This window comes from Leopardus geoffroyi, chromosome C2 (genome assembly GCF_018350155.1).
Source record: "Leopardus geoffroyi isolate Oge1 chromosome C2, O.geoffroyi_Oge1_pat1.0, whole genome shotgun sequence".
In the NCBI taxonomy this organism is placed as follows: domain Eukaryota; kingdom Metazoa; phylum Chordata; class Mammalia; order Carnivora; family Felidae; genus Leopardus; species Leopardus geoffroyi.
In genome coordinates this window covers 154,091,183-154,107,133 of record NC_059333.1, presented here as the reverse complement: position 1 = coordinate 154,107,133, position 15,951 = coordinate 154,091,183, and the positions used below count along the sequence as shown (strand labels likewise).

The 15,951-nt window shown below is 50.7% G+C and overlaps 1 protein-coding gene across 1 annotated transcript in view; it reads right to left on the bottom strand.

The window, feature by feature from the left end:
- Window positions 1-464: 464 nt before the first annotated feature.
- DCLK3 (doublecortin like kinase 3) overlaps window positions 465-15,951 on the bottom strand; it is a 49,305-nt gene continuing 33,818 nt past the window's right edge. Inside the window, exons 3-5 of the mRNA XM_045436634.1 lie at window positions 6,664-6,796; window positions 3,154-3,321; window positions 465-1,047 (exon numbers count right to left, since the gene is read on the bottom strand). Coding sequence (XP_045292590.1) covers window positions 854-1,047; window positions 3,154-3,321; window positions 6,664-6,796 — 495 coding nt within the window. The 3' untranslated portion in view covers window positions 465-853. The remainder of the gene's footprint in view (window positions 1,048-3,153; window positions 3,322-6,663; window positions 6,797-15,951) is intronic.

Genomic DNA, 15,951 nt, shown 5'->3' with positions numbered 1-15,951 from the left:
CCTCCGTGTGTCTGCCCTGCAGGTAGGAACATGCCTGAACTCTCCGAGCAACTTGGAGCCTGAGTGTAATCCATTGACTGCATCGCTGACACATTAATGCACTAAGTGGCTCCCGGGTGATCTGAAAATGTTAACACAGTCACAGCCTGGGTGCCTAACTTCATGTGGAAATGACTCGGGCTCAGGTACACTCGGCTGAAAAACAGAATAAAGGGGTACTGAAGGGGCAAGAATAAATCAACGATTTCTTTTTTTTCCATTTCTCCGACAGCACCGGAATGGATTTTCAGGACACGCTGGACAGCGAGACGAGCACATCCCAAATGAACGCGTCCTGCCAGTTAGTCAAGTGTCCATCACAACATGTATATGTAGTCACATCGGTTTTAGGAAGCGTGTCGAAACTAGAATTCCCAGGCTCCCATCACCAGCATGAAGAAGCAAGCAGAATACAACCCACTTCTGTCAGTCAGAGCACGTTTTATTAACAGAGAAAGAGCACGATTTGCCTTGTTAACCTCGCAGGGGGAGTTCAGATCCTGGTAAGCACCACTCAGGTAGTATACCATGGACTGGCTTACGAGGAGGAGGCAAAACGCAGCATTATTACCAAAAAGTCCTCACCGACAGCCTCCCCGCCCCCCGCCCGCAAAATGGATTAAAGTCTCCAAATATACAAATCTAAAAATATGGTACAACGTGTCACATTAAGACTCAAGTTTGTTTTTGTAAAATAGGCTTTAAAACATACGAAGCATTTCTCCCCCTCTCCTGATTCTGTCTGTCTCCTGGACTTCTAGCTCCTTCTCTGCCCTTGGAAGAGAAGGGGGCTGACCGGTACCCGAGGCGGGGGCTATAAGGCTTTCTCCGCAGACCGCCTGTGCTGGCTCCGGACGTGCCCCTCACTGCTGGGGGGCACCTCCTTTGGTAGGTTCGCCGAGCTAGTCTTTCCCGCCGTTTCAATCCAGGGGTGCTGAAGGACCTGGTGGGCGGTGTAGCGCTTTTTGGGGTCCACCACCAGCAACCGGCTCACCAGATCTTTGGCAGCTGTTGAGGTGAGAGAAGGAGGGGGAAAGAAGTGAATGCAGGCGGCTCCGAAATGGTTCTCCCCACGCAGGAGATAAGAGCACAAACATCCGTGTCAGCACCGCCCGAGCTACGCTGGAGCCACGCTGTCCTGCAGAACTTTCCGGGATGCTGGGAACCTTCTAGGTCTGCACTACCCACTGGGCGTCTGAAATCCGGCTAGCGACACCGGGGGACCGAACGTTTCTTCTGTTTACTTTCAGCTACTCTACGCGTAAAGTTCCGCAGCCACGTGCAGCTACGGGCTACCATGTTGGGACAGCACAGCTCTAGAGGACGACTGTTCATTTCTAGAGTCACAGGCCAGGCCCCACCCGTGATAGCCACGGCGCCCAGTGCAAGGGAACAAATGGGGGCCACCTACCATATGTCCATGGATCTTAAGTTGTGAAATCGATCGTCGGGCTGTTAAGTAAAGTATGTTCAATCTCCTAGGTTGGTAAATATGCCTTCACATTGACAAAACTGAGAAACGTGTGAAAGAAACCGGAGTAAAAAAGAGCACAAATTCAAAATGAACTTCATTTTCTGCCCAAGACCATGACTGCTTCTAGAGAGATGTGGTGGCAACTGGTGGGCCAGGTGGCTCTCCCTGACCAGCTCCCTGAGCCTCCTTTTCAAACACGTGAGAACCTTTCTTGGGGGATGACCCTTGGCTCTCGATCAGCTGCTCAGCCACCAATCAGCCCCGCCTCCACACCCCTGTCCAACCACCTCTTGGGCCTGGAAGCCACAGGATTTCTCCTGCCCCACCCACTTCAAGCTCCGCCCACAAAGTGCCCTGGTACCCATCCGGCCAGCATCACTCCGTCAAGGTCCTCAAAGGACTCAGCGGGGAGCAGGTCAGGTTTAAACTGGAAATTCTCGGACTCACGTGGACAGGTGTGGACAACTGGACACCTGGCCACATGTCCAAGGGCTCTCTACCCCTCTGAACAGGCGCCCCTTGGCTCACTGTGGGGAGTGGCTGGGAAAAGAGGTCTCCCCAGTCTTGGGAGTGGGCCTGAGCCATTTGGCCAGGGGATTCTGGGGTCCTGATTAAGGGATCTAGAAGCGGGGGGAATCTGGGCTCTGGGGAGACACATGTCCTTGGCTCCAGAGTCTCCTCACTCTGTGGGGCAGGTGTAACCAGAGCAGGGCCCTCTAAGGTATGGGGCTCAGGGCAGGGGCCACCATACCCAAATCTAAGGACACTGCTGCACAGAACTTTCTAAAATGATTTTCAGCTCTTCAGTTCCCAAGTCGCCGTTGGCTTGATCAGCTCAAGACCCTCACTCCACCATTTTTTCAGGAAAAAATGAAGCTTTCTCCTTCCCTCATCTCCCAACCCCAAGTAAGGAGGCTGAGGCTGGGGGTGAGGGCAGTTTGATAACTAATCTTAGATGACGTGGTCAGAGGAAAATCGAGGCAAAATAAAGTTATCACTGCTACGTTTTAAGCGAAAGACTCAAAGACTCAAACTCCCTGAATGTCTAGTTCCCAATTCTACAAGGGCGCTGGGCGACACCAACCAATCAGTAGCAAAAAGGGGGAAAGTTGCATTTGAAAGGGCCAAAAAGACCCCACGTGCTTCTGCTCCACTGAAAGTAGCTGAGGCCTTCACGCCCTACCTGCCAGAGCCCCTGTGTCCCAAGTATACCCCTCCAGGACCCCTGGCTGTTCACGAGCAAGATATGCACTCCTCGTCTGTTCAATTCACAGCACGTCTATACACGAGAGGACTTGGATCTTTCCAAATGAGGGATCTGCATTGTCAACATTTTTCCGTTCTAAGGGTCCTCCGTTGCCTTAAGAAAAAGTTGTCTAGTGACTGCAACCAGCGGTCAAACTTTTTCACTGAACCTAAAGCAAGTCATGTTTTCAGAGAGCCACACAAAGAAATCTTCAGGAAGCTTCTAGGAGACAAAGGAGGAGGCACCTGCCAACGGCCCGCGTCTGTGCCCAGTTCCGTAGTGGGCCCTCTGCGCGTCCCATCCCACACCTAAAACCTGCTTTGCGGTCGGAACCCAGGACAGGCTCCAGCTCCCACGTCCCCTCTCCTCCTGCTCGGGGAAGCCCCAATCTCACCGTCAGAAATATTGTCCCAGTAAGGGGCCAGGAACTCGAAGCGGCCCAGCTGGATGATGTTGAAGAGTTCATCCTGGTCCCGCTCCGGGCTGCGGAAGGGGGGGAAGCCACACAGGAGGATGTAGAGGATCACGCCCGCGGCCCACATGTCCACTTCCAGCCCGTAACCTGTGTGACAGGCAGAGACACAAGCGAAAGGGAGGCCAGGCCGGGTCAGAGCAACTTGGCACGACTGTGACATCCGACCGCATGATCGAGGACACATCTCCATGAAGAGAGTATAGACATCAGAGTTCGGGGGTCGTCGAACACACGTGGTAACTCGCACGTGGCATGAGCAGTGATCTAGTCGCCCTGTAGCAGGGTCCCCACTATATTAGAAAAGTTAAAACCTTCACCAGAGATGTTTCGAGAAGGCTTGGTCTGCACCAGCAGCCTCTACGTCCTAGGCATTCATCGTCTCCTCACAGTTAAAAAGTATTTTTACTGGGGCGCCTGGGTGGCTCAGTCAGTTAAGCATCCAACTTGGCACAGGTCAGGATCTCACGGTTCGTGAGTTCGAGCCCCGTGTCGGGCTCTGTGCTGACAGCTCGGAGCCTGCAGCCTGCTTCGGATTCTGGGTCTCCCTCTCTCTCTGCTCCTCCCCAACTCACACTGTCTCTCTCTCTCTCTCTCTCTCTCTCTCTCTCTCAAAAATAAATAAACATTAGGAAAAAATTTAATATATATTAATATAAAATTTTTTACTGACTCTCTTCTATGATTATAAAAAGACTGACATGACTACCTGTATCTCCCATGAACACACGTCTCACACTTATATTTTCTGTAATAAAATTAAAATCACATTGTCCATATCTTATACCTTGTTTCACACACTCAATATATCATGGTATTTCCTATATAGGAATTTCCCATAAAGAACATTTAAAAATCTTTAAGGAACATGATTTCTAAGAGCTGTTAGTATTCCTTTGATATAATAAATCCTCTCTGATGTAATGTACGTGTTCCCTCATATTTTTACACTGTAAGTAATTCCGTGGCGAACATCCTTACCTATTAAATATTTATGCACCTCTCTTAGTATATGCTTGAAATAACTTTCTGGAAACTAAATGCGCAAAGAAATAAACAATAACGGTTTTTGCTAGAACTGCCCAATCGTCGTCACAACACTCCGTAAACAGCAGTATATACATCTGCAAACACTTTGCAACTTTTTACCTTTGGAAAAGGAAAACTGTCGGCAGCTGTAGGTTGGAAGTTATTCCAAATTAATAATTCTTATGAATTCATTCTTAAGCCCCAGAGCAATGTTGTCAAGACAAATCAGCAGAAAATTATTAGAGAAACAAATCATTCCTGACCTCTTTCTGGCCCACTTCACTGGTCTTTTCTCAGTTCTGTTCTAGAATTCCTGCTCAGGAGGGTCTGGTTCGGCTCAGCCTCCCAGCCTGAAATCTGCCCCCCGCCCCCCCGCCGGCCTCCATGACCTAGTACTTTCCTCTTCCTCTTCCTGCCTCCACTGCCTTGTCCCCCGCTACCCCATCCTTCTCTCGCTCATCCCCCAACTCCTGGCCTCCCTCCAGACTCTTCCCCCAGATGCCCTTGCTGGTACCATGAGGGGCTCGTTACCTCGCCCGCTTGGGCTGCCATTCCCGAGTCGAGGAGTCTCAAAAAGGCACGGTCAGCCCAGGGCTTGACCTCCCCGCCAAGTGGACAACCCCAAGTGTCCATTCTCACATCGCTACCAAGTCGGTGCACCCCCCTCTCCCCAGGCAGCTTTCTTTCTAACACCCGATCTTAGCTGGTACCAGCACCAATGCCGAGGTTTCCCTAAGCGTCCAGGTAGACTATCGCTTCCCTTCTTCTCTTACCCAGCTCATCGACACCTCCACTAACATTGTCTCTTCTGCTCAGCATTCTCCTGTCTGTCTCCACACCGCCATGGCTACTCTGCCTGGCCACGCTGAGTCCAAATTCCTCTCCTCAGCCTCCCCGCTTGTGGAGACCCCAGGCTCAACCCCATTAAGCCAACTGAACTTCCCTCTGCAACACCGAAAAGACCAGTCTTCTTAATGTCTCTACCACCCAATCCCCACGCACATGCCCATCTCCTTGTCTTACCTTTTCCCCATGCTGCTGCTGGGAAACTCTCTCCCCTCTCCCCACCGGCCCCACAACCCGTCCAGAGTCTCCCCATCTTCCCCACCAGCCCCACAGCCCGTCCAGAGTTTCCCCATCTTCCCCACCAGCCCCACAGCCCGTCCAGAGTTTCCCCATCTTCCCCATGGACCCCACAACCCATCCAGAGTTTGCCCATCTTCCCCACCAGACCCACAGCCCGTCCAGAGTTTCCCCATCTTCCCCACCGGCCCCACAACCCATCCAGAGTCTCCCCATCTTCCCCACCGGCCCCACAACCCGTCCAGAGTCTCCCCATCTTCCCCACCGGCCCCACAACCCGTCAAGAGTCTCCCCATCTTCCCCACCGGCCCCACAACCCGTCAAGAGTCTCCCCATCTTCCCCACCGGCCCCACAACCCGTCCAGAGTCTCCCCATCTTCCCCACCGACCCCACAACCCGTCAAGAGTCTCCCCATCTTCCCCACCGACCCCACAACCCGTCCAGAGTCTGCCCATCTTCTCCACCGACCCCAAAACCCATCCAGAGTTTCCCCGTCTTCCCCACCGGCCCCACAACCCGTCCAGAGTTTCCCATCTTCCCCACCGACTCCACAACCCATCCAGAGTTTCCCCATCTTCCCCACCAGCCCCACAGCCCATCCAGAGTTTCCCCATCTTCCCCACTGACCCCGCAACCCATCCAGAGTTTCCCCATCTTCCCCACTGACCCCACAACCCATCCCGAGCTTTCCCATCTTACACGCGGGGCCTAAATGGATCTCTCTCAAAGTGCCATGGGGGCTAAATGGTCATTCACATATTTGGAGCCATATAATAATAATAACAGTCTCCTTTTATACACTTTACAGAATGTGTCACTAAAAACCATTCACTGGATCTTCATACTGTATATACAAACTGGTAATAAATATTACTCACGGGGTTTGAAATGGGACACCTTGTTCCTTAAAATGCAAGGTTGGTGGAGAAATTTGTAAGCTGCTTACCATAAGAACCACTTCAATTTTCTCCCATTAGAGGTATCCCGGGGCCAGTGGCATAAATGGCCTTGCTCGCTTGAGTTCCCCAGCCAATTTTCCATCATCTCACGATCCTGCCAACATACACACACACACACACACACACACACACACACACGAATCCCTCCTCTACGAGGGCTGCCCCGATGAGGAAAAAGTCCACGTGCTTTGGTCAAGATCAGCTTCAAATATTCCCGTTAAAATCCAAGTGCCAGCTGAGTGCCAACACGCTGAGATTTTCGACTGCTCCGTATTGAGAAGTGGAAAGTATGAAATATTAAAAATAAAACATTTGTTAGTAAGGGAGCTAGCGTCCCACAGAGCAACGTATAACACCTACCTTTCTCAGAGAGAATTTCAGGAGCTACATACGTTGGAGTCCCACACACAGTGAATATAGGTCTCACGACATGCTTTGCAAGGCCAAAATCAGCCAGTTTCAAGGTGGTAGATTTGTCCTCATTTCGCTGAACCTGTCAGGACACAAAACCCCAAATCACCAAAACTGTGAGGAGAGCGAAGAAGGAAAGCAAATGAGACAACAACCGTGCAAAATCAGGATAAGCAAACAATCAACCTAGAGGAGCTCATCGTTGATAAGCCCAACCTGACTGCAGGGACAGGTGCTCGCTCACCTTTTCAACTAAGAAACGAAGGAGTTAGACTCCCCGTGCTGTCCAACATGGTAGCACCATATTGCCACAGATGGCTATGAAAATCAAATCAAATCGAAAATAGAGTGTCTCAGATGCACTGGCCACCTTTCAAGGGCTCAAGAGCCACGGATGGTTACTGGCTACCATATTGAACGGTGCAAATACAGAGCGAACATTTCCATCATCACAGAAACTTCCATGGGGCACCACTGAGTTAGCACAAGGATCAATGATTTTTTGAGCTCCGACTAGCTTTAGGGAGGACTAGAGAATTCCTGGCGGGTAATGCAGAGTCTGGGCAGAAGAAAAAAAGAAAGGGAAAGAAGTAAGAATTGGAAGGAGAGAAGCAGACAAGCAGTGGAACAGGCTAAGTACAGGCCCTAATTTGGGGGCAGTGGGAGGCGTTAAGGACCAAACAGACCCGGAGTCTTCAATTCCGAATCCCAGACTTGCCGCTGGATGGTCATGGACTGATTTCTTTACTAATCGAAGCCTCTGTTTTCTCATTTGTTTAAAAAGAAGGGGGGGGTGGTGATCGTTTCCAGCAAGAAGGCTTATGTCAGGAGTTCCATTCAGCGTCCATAACCTACCTTGCAAAGTTCTCATCGAGAGTAACCAACGGTCCCAAGCTGCCGGGGGCTGAAGGGGCCCCAGGATGTTAAAACTGGGACAGCCTCGGGCAAATCAGGACGAGGTGGTTGTCCCTGTCTGCACGTAATGCAGAATTAATGCTACTGAACTGTGATTTATTCCTACGTATGTGAACCGATACACTGGGCTCTGTTAACGTTTTTCCCGAAGGCAAAAGAAGTCAGCTCTGATTCTTCCTGGAGACCCCATTTCCATCGGGTTTTAGAGAAGGGCAGAATCAGTCATTTTGAGAACACAGAAAAGACGGCCACCCTCACGACTTTGAAATGAGTGCGGAGAACCGCTGCCCTCCTCTGTCCTCGTCAAAGGGGATCCCGCCTGAGTCTCCCTCTTTCAAACAAATCCTGGTGACTGGCTTTCTGATGGCTGGTAAACCAATTCCCACCGCCAGGTCAATGAGTCCTGTCCTCCTTCACCCTCAAGTTCATATGCGTGCTAGATGATGTGTTAGGAAGAGGCGGGGCTTCACCTGGAAGAAATGAATCTCAAGAGGTGAGCATAGCAGGTGTTTGGACCACCCCGCAAGACCGGATAAAGGTACAGACATCGTGTGAGGGGGCAAAGCTAGCCTATCTTGCAGCAAGTAAACGATGCATTGGTTCCCTCCATGCTATGGAGGCCGTTTTCCACTTTGCGGAAGGGTTAAATCGGGCACAGCAAAACTCCAACCTTCTTCCATACGCGCTGGTCTGTTCGACAAACACATCAGACAATGTTAAGACTCAAGCAGTGGCCTTCCCCATAGGAGTCTCACCTTGACGAAGTCCCAAGCCACCAAGAAATAAAGGCACAAGCCAAAGGGTCCCCACAGCCCCTCATTCCCAGGAGGTGGGGAGCGAAGCACGCCTGGGCGAGACCTGCCTGCTTCCCACTCTTCCGGCTGACGCGGCTCGGGGCCCCGCTCGGGCCCCGCTCTGGGGCTCCCCCTGGCCGCCTGTCTGTGCGCACCTGGAACATGCTGCTCCCACCTCAGGAAGGTGTTCCGAGCCCCTTTAGCAGCCTTGCCAGCCAGCGATCACTCTGACCTCATTTTGTCACGGCAAGAAGCCCGCACGGCCTCCACCGGGGAGCTCTGAAGGGCGGATTCTGCGAGCGTGGTATCTCTTCCTCCGGCCTCGTCTGCCTCTTGGGAAAGGTGCCGGCAGCCCGCACAACTCCTGTCACCACATCCCGCCTGGCGCCCTGCCTCCCAATAGAAAGGACAATACTTGGGGCTGTCAAGGTCTCAGGCCCAGAGGAGAAGTCATCCACAAGAGGGAAGAGAGAATAGTGGAGTCTTGAAAAACAAATGGAAGGAGTCCAGCTCTTACAAAGAGTAGAAGAATGGTCGCCAGGGACCGGGGCGGGGGGGGGGGGGGGGGGGGGGGATGGGGCACCGGGAAAGGTGGTCCAAGGGTACCAACATTCAGTCATAAGATAAATATACTCTGGGAACGCTGGGTGGCTCAGTCGGGTAAGTGTCTGACTCTTGATTTCGGCCCAGGTCACGATCTCACGGTTTGTGAGTTCGAGCCCCGAGTCAACTCAGAGCCTACTTGGGATTCTCTCTCTCTGCCCCTCCCCTGCTTGTTCTCTCCCTCTCTCTCTTTCTCAATCTCTCTCTCTCTCTCTCTCTCTCTCAGAATAAACAAACTTTAAAAAAAAGTTGAATATGTTCTGGGAATCCAATGTACAGGATGGTGACTGTGGGTAACAATTCCATATCGTGTACTTGAAATTTGCTAATAAACACCCTTACCAAAAACAAAACAAAACAAAAGGTAACTCTATGAATGTGGGGATTAACTGGATTGTGGGAATCCTTCCACAACGTATACATGCATCAGATCATCACGTTGAATACTTTAAGAATATTACTATTTTATTTGTCAATTATACCTCAATTAAGCTGGGGGGAGAAATTAATGCATAGTTTTAATTAAAGCGTAAGTTTTATTAAATATAAGATTACATACACTTATATTTTGGGGCTTTTTTCCAAGGCAAGTTCTCAATAAAACTTTCATTTTCCACTTAAAAAACAAATTAAAGGGCGACCTGGGTGGCTCAGTCAGTTGAGCTTCCAACTCTTGATTTTTGACTCAGGCCATGATCCCAGAGTCGTGGGATTGAGCCCTGTGTTCAGCTCTGCAATGAGTGTGGAGCCTGCTTACAATTCTCCTTCTCTCTCTCTCTCTCTCTCTCTCCCCCTGCCCCTGCTCACATGCATGCATTCTCTCTGTCTCTCTCTCTCTCTCTCAAATTAAAAACAAAACAAAACAAAATTCATGGCCCCTATTGCTGTCTTGAAACCCAGATAGCCAGCCAGTGTTCTGGGGATCTTGGTCACACAGCAGAAATGCCCCAGGGACACAGCCCCTAGAAGCACCCTTCCTGGACCCAGCGCCATCTAAGGGGTCCATGGCAAAAGCCCTTTTTTGTAACAACTTGGTAAAATTCAGAGTTGAGAGACTAGCTCTGCCCCCTCCTGGCAGAGGTGTGCCTCTGGTCCCCCTGCCTCTTGGTTCTGCGGGGCGATGGCAGGCAGGGGGGTGATGGCAGGCAGGCGGGGGGAAGGCTTGGGTGGGCTTCCTAATGGCCTGCATGGAAATAACCCTTGGCGGGAAGAGTCAGTGTCACAAGCACAGACTCTGAAGCCCCCCTGCCAGGGTTCAACTCCAGCTCAGCATTTACTGTGTAACTGGCTAAGCAACCTGCCCTCTCTGTGCATCCACTTCCTCATTTGTAAAGTGAGGGGTGAATGGGATGTGTAATGACAACTTAGTGAATTCAGATTTCGAAGGTGCAGGGTGCCTGGGTGGCTCAGTTGGTTAAGCATCAGACTTCGTCTCAGGTCATGATCTCACGGTCTGTGAGTTCGAGCCCCGCGTCGGGCTCGGTGCTGACAGCTCAGAGCCTGGAGCCTGCTTCGGATTCTGTGTTTCCCTCTCTCTCTGCCCCTCCCCAGCTCACGCTCTGTCTCTCTCTCTCCTTCAAAAATAAATAAAAATTAAAAAAGTATATATATATATATATTTCTAAGGTGTTATAAACAGCGCCTGGCTCCTACGAACCACGACACGAGTGTTTGTGAAGTAAACCCTATTGTTTTCGCCTTCGTGACCTCTTGGAGAGCAGGACTGACTTCTGGCAAAATGGAAGTACCAGAAGCCGTCCTTGATATTTTCCCTCTCCAAACCAGGCACGGCTCTGGGCCATTCTCGGCTCCACCCCCGGTCCCCACTCTTACATAGAAGCTGACTGCTCAGGGCACCGGCCAGCTGAGCAGTTAATTACCGAGTGACAGTAAAACAGGGGACAAGCCTGGCTGGTACCACCCCAGGCAAGAGGCTCCTTGAGGCCACCTATAGGAGCTGTAGGAGCAATTATCAACTTGTTTGCGGGCACGGGCTCACACATCTCTACTGGAATAGGGGCGAAGGCCCCCAGTGCTCCCAGCAGTGTTTGGGGGGTGCCGAGGGCAATGGGAAGATTCCAGCTCTCCCTGAGCCCCAACAGAGCCAAGGGCAAGGCAACACCGAAAAATCCGGGGCAGGCAGCGCTCCCCGGTTCCGCCAGCATTGAGTAAGCCCTCTGAACTTGCTCGGGATCCTGCCAGTGAGCTTATGTCTCTGTAGGCAGAACGTGTGTCTTAATTACTGAGCCTGAGTCACCCCAGGGCCGCCTAATCAATGCCTCCATAATTAACCTAACCGAAGGGGAAGTCACAGACGTAGACAAAAACTCGATTCGGTTTTGCTCTGCGCATCGAGATGGATACAGCCCGGAAGGAGACAGGGAGGTAATTATCAGAGTAACCTAGACTAGAAAATCTAGTTTGGAAGGGAAGGACAAAACATAGTGCGGTGCCGAGAGTTTCCAGATGGATCATCTACATTAATCACATTTGCTGGGTAATCGCTGAGAAAAATATGTCCCTCACAAACATTTGTAAATATTCCCAACCAAATGATCAGCAATAAAAGCATTTGGTTGATTTAATAGCCCACAATGAAATATGTAGCCCCACGTGAAAGAAACTATCCCCCCCACCCCAACTCCAAAACCTGGCCCAACTGAAGGACCCGCCAGATTCAACATGGTGGAGACGCCATCTTTTATTCTGGACATTTATTATATTAGATGTCCAGATGCTGATGCCGACAGTTTCATACACCAGATCTGTGTTCTACGTTATTTCGTGGCCTTTCTGAAACATATTATGCCGCCCCTGGCCTCTTCCCGGTTTCGTGCCGCTCTCTTGGCCACAGCAAGGATCATGCCCACAGCACCACCAACAGCAGGCGCTGGGACCCGGGCGTGGTTAAGATCTGTGGGGCCCCTTGTCCCTTCCAGAAAGTGGCTCGAGACCACTCGTGGTTTTAATTCCCGGTCTCCAGCTTCTGCTGTCAGCAGGGATGTCACAATCCTTCAGTCGCACATCCTCAGTGGGACTCGAGGCTTCTCATGTATGTCACCTACATGAGCAGCTGAATCGCCTTTAAGATCAGGCACTGACTGTGTGAGTTTTGTTTTGTTTTGTTAACAGGCACCTACCCTTCTTGGCTTCCGAGCAAGACCTATCATAATCTTGAAATCAAATGAGTGACATCCTCCCGGGATGGTTCTTCCTCCTGGCCTCTGTGGGACTTCTGAAACCACCAGATCTTTCCACCCAGACAGGAGCTTGTCCCAAGGACTGTTTGCCTCTGATTGAAATCTCCACCCGGAAGAGATTCCACAACTTGATCCGGCAGTTCAGCCCATTAATGGCCAGCGTGACTTGTGAAGAGGTTCGCCCCTCCGTTGATTCCGAATTCCACCCCCTACCCTGTTTTCTAAGCCTGCCCTCGGGGGTGATGCTGAAGAAGGGCACGGTCCTCCCAAAGATGGGAAACCAGTATCACGATCCCCAGGTCACCTCTGCCTTCTCTAACTTCACATCTGAGGACCCTCACCTGATCCTTATAAGACCTACCCTCCTGGCCATCACCCCTTCCTTGCTCCCTCCCACACTAAGTTCACTGCTTGAACCAAGAGCACTGTCATTGCCTGAGGGCTGGTTAGAAATCTAGGCTGCCCCAGATCCATGCATGTCAACAAGACCCCAGGGCGGTTCGTGTGCACAGTCAAGTTCTGGACCGTCTCCCATTTCCTCGATGCCTCTTTTAACAAAGAACACCCAGGAATGAACACTACATGCCAGGTGTGTTTTCATCAGGACAGTAGACCTCAGGCCTCTCATTGGACGGGACACTGGGTTGCCATAAAGACGGCCAGAGAGGGGCACCTGGGTGGCTCAGTTGGTTAAGCATCCGACTTCGGTTCGGGTCATGATCTCATGGCTCAGGAGTTCAAGCCCCAGGTAGGGCTCCTTGCTGATAGCACAGAGCCTGCTTGGGATTCTGTCTCTCCCTTTCTCTCTGACTCTCTCTCTCTCTCTCTGCGTGTGCGTGTCTCTCTCTTCCAAAATAAATAAACTTAAAAAAAAAAAAAAAAAGACAGCCAAAGACTCCGCTCAGTGTCCCTCTCTGATGCCCCTTCCTCAGAAAGCCTTCGCAGTGGATCAGAACACGTTACCTCAAATTATGCCACCTTGACGTATTGCTTCTCTTGAGCTGAAGACCCTTGAGAAACGGCAGGGGCAAAAAGTACTCTCTGACCTTCCCCTTTCTACTTAAAAGCAGGACACAAAGTCTCCGGTGAGGAAGGTGCCCTCCCCGCCCCAGGGCAGACCACTGTAAATCACCAGACGCTCTGGCCAGGCCAGGGAGGCGCTGAGAGAAGACTGTGCATAGAAACCTTATTAAACGACTCCTGTCTCCCGCTGGTTCTCCCACGATTTTACTTTCCGTAACTTGCTGCTCCTAAAAGCCTAAAAGCCCCTTTTCCTTTATCTTGGCACTTCTCTGAAGTCTCACTGTTCCTTTAAGATGCTTCTAAAAGCCCCTAATTCCAACTCGCCATTTGGGTTACTCATCGCTGAATTTCTCCCACGTGTGAATGATGCACACAGGCCCTCTGTTTTTCTCGTTAATCTGTCTTTTGTCAACTTAATTTCCAGGGCCCTGCCAAAGAACCCAGGAGGGTGGAGGAAGAAAGGTTTTACTCCTCCCCTACACCTCAGGGGGCGAGGTTTGGCTGAGGGCCCACCACAGCCCCAGTGCGCACACCTGAACTTGTCTCACCCACATCTCCATTTCTCTATATTCTGGTCCATCGAAACCCACGGCCCCGGGTCGTGTTCCTTCCCGGGCTGTGTTTTCAGCCGCCCTCCAACCGCCAAGGTGTTAGGGATGAATTTGCATGGCACGGTGCCATCTGGACTGCCGATCCATCTGCATCCGTCACCTCCTTTTCCAGCCACGCCAAGGTTCCCCGATTTGAATCCAGGTGGCCCATGTTATTTACATAAGCAGCCATAAACCATCTGGATGGTCTCAAAGATTCAAGAGAAATCCTTCTTTTTCCGAACAATGAACAGCCTCCTCCCCTTCAAAATGGTACCTCCATTTAAATGCGATCTTGTAATGTTCACCTCAGAACAGAAGGTGGCAGCAGAGTACAGATGGTAAACAGAAAGTAGCTGCCATAAGAAAAACTGAGAAGGGGGTAAGCCTACTTATCTTCTTCTTGATCCTTCAGGGTCCTTCTGGCCTCTTCCCTCCAAGGTTCCATCTTCGACTGGCTATGTGGACTTAGATAATCTTAAAAACCAATTCACACTGGAATACCAATGCCTAAAATCAATTTACGTGTCAACAGCAATACAAAAGAGTGACTGAAAACGTTAGTGAAAACAAAGTCTTTCCTGGGAACTGTCATATAACAGGCCAATGATAGGCCTTCATCCTAGTTCTTTTCTACTTAATTAACATCTGATATGCATCCAACAATTGTCTGGATGCCTACTGTGTGCCAGGTACTGTTCTAGGAACTCGGAATAGGGAACGAAACAGATAAAGTCCTCGCTCTCATAAAGCCTTCTTTCTACTAATAAATAATGTTCAAATGAATATGTGATACGTGTTATGATACGTGTGATATGTGAAATGATACGTGTTATGAAAAAGAAAGAGTGAACTAAAGGCTGTGTTGTGCAGTGTCGTTTCTACTAACCACGTGTGGCTATTTTTAAACAAGATTTAAAGCTCAGTTCCTCAGACACCCAAGGTCCATTTCAAGTGCCCATGCAGTGGCTACTGTACCGGGCAGTGCAGGGATAAGACATTTCCATCATCACAGAAAGTTCTACTGGACAGTGCTAGAACTGACAGTGACAGGGGTTGGTATTTTAAATAGGAGAGTTAAGGCAGAACTCACTGAGAAAGGGACGTCTGAAAAAAGTCAAGCATGAGCCATAATCCGAGGAGAAAGCTTTTTGGGTGGAGGAAACAGCAAATGCAAAGGTCCAGGGGCATGCTTGGCCTGAAGGAGGGACAGCAAGTAGGGGCAGAAGCAGAGTGAGTGAAGGCATCAGTGTTCGGAGTGGAGCTTTAAGAGGAAGCCAAAGGCCATGTCGTGCAAGACCTTGGAGGCCACAGAAATGAACTTGGCTTTTATTCAGAGTGTAACCGAAAGCCAGTGATGGCCCTAAGCAGAGGAGTTACAGGGTCCGATTTACATTTGGAGAAGATCACTCAGGCTCCTTGAGGAAGGTGGCCTTTAGAGGAAGAAGGAGGACCAGCAAGGAGGCTACTGCAATAGTCCCAGCAGGAGATGATGGTGGCTTGGTCTCGGGTGGTAGAGGGGAGGTGGGGAGAAATGTCCCACCTAAGGGTGGAGAGAAGACTTGAACGGGGAGGGTGTGGAAAGGGGCTCCAGGGCGACTCTGAGGTTCCTGCCATGAGCAGCTGGGTGGGTGGAGGCCCCATCTTTGTCACAGAAAAGGGTGGTTTCGGCACAGTAGGGGGTGAGAGCCTGGTTGGAGCTCAGGACAGAATGGAACATGGAAAACTACAAATGGTGAGTACAGACACGTTTCAGGGTGTGTGTGTGTGTGTGTGTGTGTGTGTGTGTGTGTGTAGTTCATAAAGTGGGGTAACAGCTGAAGGGGGATGTGGAGAAGACAAGGTTTCGCTTTCTTAAGTTGGGAGAATATTACGTATGTTTTTGTGATGACGGAGCCAGCCTCTGGGTTAGAGAAGTCCGGAGAGAAGCAGGTTCCGGGTGCCCCAGCTTTTGACACCCTGGGAGTGAGACGCCCATCACATCAGACAACCAGGTGGTGACCTGAAGTAAGTGGCTAAATGGGAGCCCACCCCGTGTGACCCAGGAAACATCTCCGGCTCACCAGCCACTCCTCCACCAGCGGGGCGGGCCACATCTGAACCAGACACTGG